We start from the raw sequence: 4,821 nt of genomic DNA on the forward strand, positions 1-4,821 counted from the left end.
TAATTTATAACCAAGCTGAAAGCAAAGCATTCCAAAAAAAAAAAAAGTCTCAGAAGTTACACCAAAAGACAAAAAATTAAACTCAACTTACTGAGCACCTTTTTAGTGCAATATACTATGCTACCTGGTAAGACAAATAGAAAGTTGTTAAGATATAGTCCTCTGCCTTCTAGGGAAAGATGAGGGTAAGGAGCTTGCACAGAACAGGAAGATGGTACCTTCTAATGAAGTAAGATAGTACAGCAATAGTAATTTCATCATCAGATAAGATCTATATAAAGGCATGATATAGCTACTGTGGGGGTGCAGAAGAGAGTTAACCAAAACCCCGCATTTCAGTCAACATGGAAACACTTGAAGGTATACTGGGGCAGCTCTGGAAGTCTCTAGATGTGGTCTTCAGAGTTCTACTTAGTCACAGACCTTAGGGTGCCTGCCCTATAACTCTAGAATGTTCATTTTTTGGCAAATACAGTATAATCAGTACCAGGTGATGCGTTGATGCAGTTGAAAACCCCCATGTGCATCTGATGTGGGGGATAAAGGCAAAAGAAACATGTGAAAGGAAACAGATTTCAAACAGTTGCTTTCAGAGGTGGAATCCACCCCCACCCCTCATCTTGTGTCTTACCTGAGAATCTTGGTTTGGATCTGGGACAGAGTCTCATGCACAGGCTAAGAACGAGAGCCAGTTCTTATCCAAGAACTTTCCTGGTGGACTGAACTCAAAAGTGTCTGGAAGACAATGTAGTTTACCAATTTTGTCTTTCATTTTATTATTATGTTTTGCTCCTCCACCCTCTTCCCCAAACACTTTTTCCCTTAAAACCATTAAACCAGTAAGTCAAATGCAGTATGGTTGTTGTTTTTTTCATTTGTTGAATTGAAAACCACAGGTGGGGCATAAAGTGACTAGCTAAATGACAGTGAGCCTTTAAAAACAAAAACAAAAACAAAAAATAAGAATGCTGGCCACTTGACTAATAATAGTGAACTTTCCAGGTAGAGGGAAAATCAAGCGGCATGCCACTTGGAGAGCCCCGTTTGAATTTTAGTTTCTCCACTTGCTACCTCTGTGGTCTTGGGCAAGCCCGATCCCTTCTGTGTCCCCCACGAGAAAAATCGTGTCATTCTTAAGAGAAACGGTCTCTAAGGCCCCGTCCCCTGGACTAGGTCGGATCTTGGGTTGTAAGGCTGTCATGGCAACCTAAACATCTCCCTAGACTGTGAGCTCCGTGAGCAGGGGAACGCATCTGTGGATTTTACTGCTCTGTGTCCGGAACCGAGGACAGACGCTTTGTTGAATGAAACCTGCCTAGGTGTTCTGGCACAGTGAGGTCGAATTCCCAGAGAGTCCCTCGGGAAAGGGCGAGCGACCAGTTTCAAAGCGCACAGGACCAGGGTAGTGAGCGCGCTCGGGAAAGGTGTGTCGGTTCAAAGTTGTTTGCTACAGATGGTTCTTCTAACCCGGCTGGAGTCACATCCTCTGTGGCTCGCAGAGCTCCCCGGGGATTTACATAAGGCAGGGTGAATCACACCGTTGGAAACAGACAAGGCAAGAAGACCCGCCCCCATTCACGCCGGGCGGCGCCCGGAGCTCGATTGGGGGTTAGTCTGAACTTTGCAAGAGGGACTCCGCGCCCACTGCAACCCCGGTGAGAGCCAGCGGCGCTTCGTTCCCACCCCGCGCGACTCCAGCTCCGTGCCGCCTGCTCCCACGCCCCCGCGCGGGCGCCTGCAGCCAGGCTTCCAGCTCCCGGCCCCTAAGTCCCCGACTGAGTGTGGGGCCGCCGCTCCCGCTTGGAAGGAGCCATCGCCGCTTTAAGGGGAAGAGGAGGGGAAGGGGGCGGAGGAGTGGGGGGCGGGGAGCGGCGGCGGAGGAGGGGGAGGGGGATTCCCCCCGCCCTCGCTCCCACGTGGTCCGGGCGCCTGTGAATCGCGCCCGCCGGAGGGTCTCACAGCGAAATACAAAAGCAGCTGGGAAGCGGCAGCCAGGCGAGTTCTCAGTGCCGGGCGGAGCGCTGGGCAGAGCCCCGCAGCCGCGATGGAGCTGAGGCTCCCGGAGCCCCGGAGCCAACGAGCTGCCGGGCCCGCCTCGCCACCGGGACCCGGGCGCCGGGGCTCGGCTTGAAGCGGCGGCGGCACCGGCGCGGCCGCAGAGCATGGGCAGGAGGATGCGGGGCGCCGCCGCCACCGCCGGGCTCTGGCTGCTGGTGCTGGGCTCGCTGTTGGCGCTGTGGGGCAGGCTCCTGCCGCCGAGGACGGAGCTACCCACCTCCGGGCCGCCCGAAGACCGACTACCGCGGCACCTGGCCCGGAGCGGCGGCCGGGAGCCCGCGCCTCGCTTTCCTCTGCCCCCGCCCCTGGCGCGGGACGCCCGCGGCGGCTCCCTGAAAACTTTCCGGGCGCTGCTCACCTTGGCGGCAGGCGCGGACGGCCCGCCCGGGCAGCCCCCGGGTGAGCGCAGGCGGCACGTGCCAACCGGGCGGCCCGGGCCGGAGGAACGCGCCGCGGTGCACGGGGGCGTCTTCTGGAGCCGCGGCCTGGAGGAGCAGGTGCCCCGGGGCTTCTCGGAGGCCCAGGCGGCGGCGTGGCTGGAGGCGGCGCGCCGCGCCCGGGTGGTGGCCCTGGAGCGCGGGGGCTGCGGGCGCAGCTCCAACCGGCTGGCCCGCTTCGCCGACGGCACCCGCGCCTGCGTGCGCTACGGTATCAACCCGGAGCAGATCCAGGGCGAGGCCCTGTCCTACTACCTGGCGCGCTTGCTGGGCCTCCAGCGCCACGTGCCGCCGCTGGCACTGGCCCGGGTGGAGGCTCGGGGCGCGCAGTGGGCTCAGGTGCAGGAGGAGCTTCGTGCCGCGCACTGGACCGAGGGCAGCGTGGTAAGCCTGACTCGCTGGCTGCCTAACCTCACCGACGTAGTGGTGCCCGCGCCCTGGCGCTCCGAGGACGGCCGTCTGCGGCCCCTGCGCGCCGCCGGGGGCGAGCTGGCCAACCGGAGCCGGGCGGAACTGGTGGACCTGGTGCAATGGACCGACTTGATCCTCTTCGACTACCTGACGGCCAACTTCGACCGGCTAGTCAGCAACCTCTTCAGCCTGCAGTGGGACCCGCGGGTCATGCACCGCGCCACCAGCAACCTGCACCGCGGCCCCGGCGGGGCGCTGGTCTTTCTGGACAACGAGGCGGGCTTGGTGCACGGCTACCGGGTGGCGGGCATGTGGGACAAGTATAACGAGCCGCTATTGCAGTCTGTGTGCGTGTTCCGAGAGCGGACGGCGCGGCGCGTCCTGGAGCTACACCGCGGCCAGGACGCGGCCGCCCGGCTACTGCACCTCTACCAGCACCACGAGCCTCGCTTCCCGGAGCTGGCCGCGCTCGCCGACCCCCACGCTCAGCTGCTGCAGCGCCGCCTCGACTTCCTTGCCAAGCACATTTTGCACTGTAAGGCTAAGTACGGCCGCCGACACGGGACTTAGCATTCCCCGGAGGAAGAGAGAGTGTGAGACCCCTGGCTGGGGGATGGATGATGGGAGGAAGGGCCGTCGCCTCTGCCACCTCCTGGGGACCAGCCGGCCAACGCCCAGCCGGAGACCCGAGCGCGAAGGCGACCAAAAACTTCCGCTTCACCCACCTGCCCCTTTCTCGCAGTCCCAAGCTGTTTCCTTTCAAAGTTCTGGGAGGATGAGCTCACCCAGCCTATAAAAGGATTCTTCCCTGTGCCAGCACGGAGTTTGCATCCAAAGAAACTGGCTGCTGCCGGAGTTTGGCCCCCGGGTGGCCGTCTCGGTAGGAGATACAGCCCCTTCCTTGGCAACCCCTCCACCCGCCCCTTCCCTTCCCGAAAAAGGCAAACTTCTATTGGAGCCATTGAGCTAATTCTGCAGTTTCCTACCGATCGCCGCGCTGGTGGCCCCGGAGCAGGGCTCTGACATTGGCTGGTGGAGCCCCTTCCTGTGTTCCCTTTGTTCCGGCTCCGTGATGGTGAGGTCACTGTTAAGAGCTGGGGAACCGCTCCGATAGGACAAAGGAAGCAGGACCTACGCAATGGGGGGAGTCCTGCAGACCCTGGCAGTTTGTCTGACTTGTTCCTTACAGCTTGTCGCCTTGGCCTGAAGGCTACATATGCAGCACTGCCTGTGTGCACAAAGAATGAATTTCTAATCCCTCCCCCTTCCCAACCGGCCAAAATTTTGACGATGAGGATGTTCACCAGAAGGAAAAAAAATCCGTTTTATGCACTTTACTTTGTTTTTATTTTAATTTTTTATTAAGAAAAACTTTTTTTTATTTGACAGAATTTGCCTTCTATGTATATATGTGCATAAAATGTGGTGTAAATATACTAAACAAACTTATATTTCAATAAAAGGGAGTTTAAAATTTAGAATTTAATTCCTGTGGTTTTAACTATTGGAGGTATCTGACATCCTACCTGGTTTTTGAATAAGCTTTAGGGTTTCTCCCTTGTGGATGTGCTTTTATAACAAAGGACGAGTGTATGTATATCCCAGTTGTGACCACAGAACTTAAGAGAGCTGAACAAAGGCAAGAGCAGATTCCCTGTCCTGCTCACTCAAATGAATCCTAGTGCTGGAAATTTCAGAGTTCAGCAGAGAAAGTGGGGGATGGTGGAGAAAGACATGGAAGGAAAGTATTCTATTTCCTGGCAAATAAAACTTTGATATAAAAGGATTTCACTGTAATAAAGTCCTATATTAATCATTTGGCAAGTATGATAGAACCAGATGTGCAGACTAAAATATGACAAATGCCCACCCCCCCTTAAGCTTAACTACGGTGGTCATGTGTTACACCTGATTT

General features: G+C 56.7%; 1 protein-coding gene across 1 annotated transcript; it reads left to right on the top strand.

Moving 5' to 3' along the window:
* Positions 1 to 1,665: 1,665 nt before the first annotated feature.
* Positions 1,666 to 4,384, top strand: FJX1 (four-jointed box kinase 1). The gene has a single exon (XM_043909317.1). It carries the CDS (start codon positions 2,163 to 2,165, stop codon positions 3,474 to 3,476), a length of 1,314 nt encoding a protein of 437 aa, XP_043765252.1. The 5' UTR covers positions 1,666 to 2,162; the 3' UTR covers positions 3,477 to 4,384.
* The last annotated feature ends 437 nt before the right edge of the window (positions 4,385 to 4,821 follow it).

The sequence above is a fragment of the Cervus elaphus genome, chromosome 1, assembly GCF_910594005.1.
Source record: "Cervus elaphus chromosome 1, mCerEla1.1, whole genome shotgun sequence".
Taxonomy (NCBI): domain Eukaryota; kingdom Metazoa; phylum Chordata; class Mammalia; order Artiodactyla; family Cervidae; genus Cervus; species Cervus elaphus.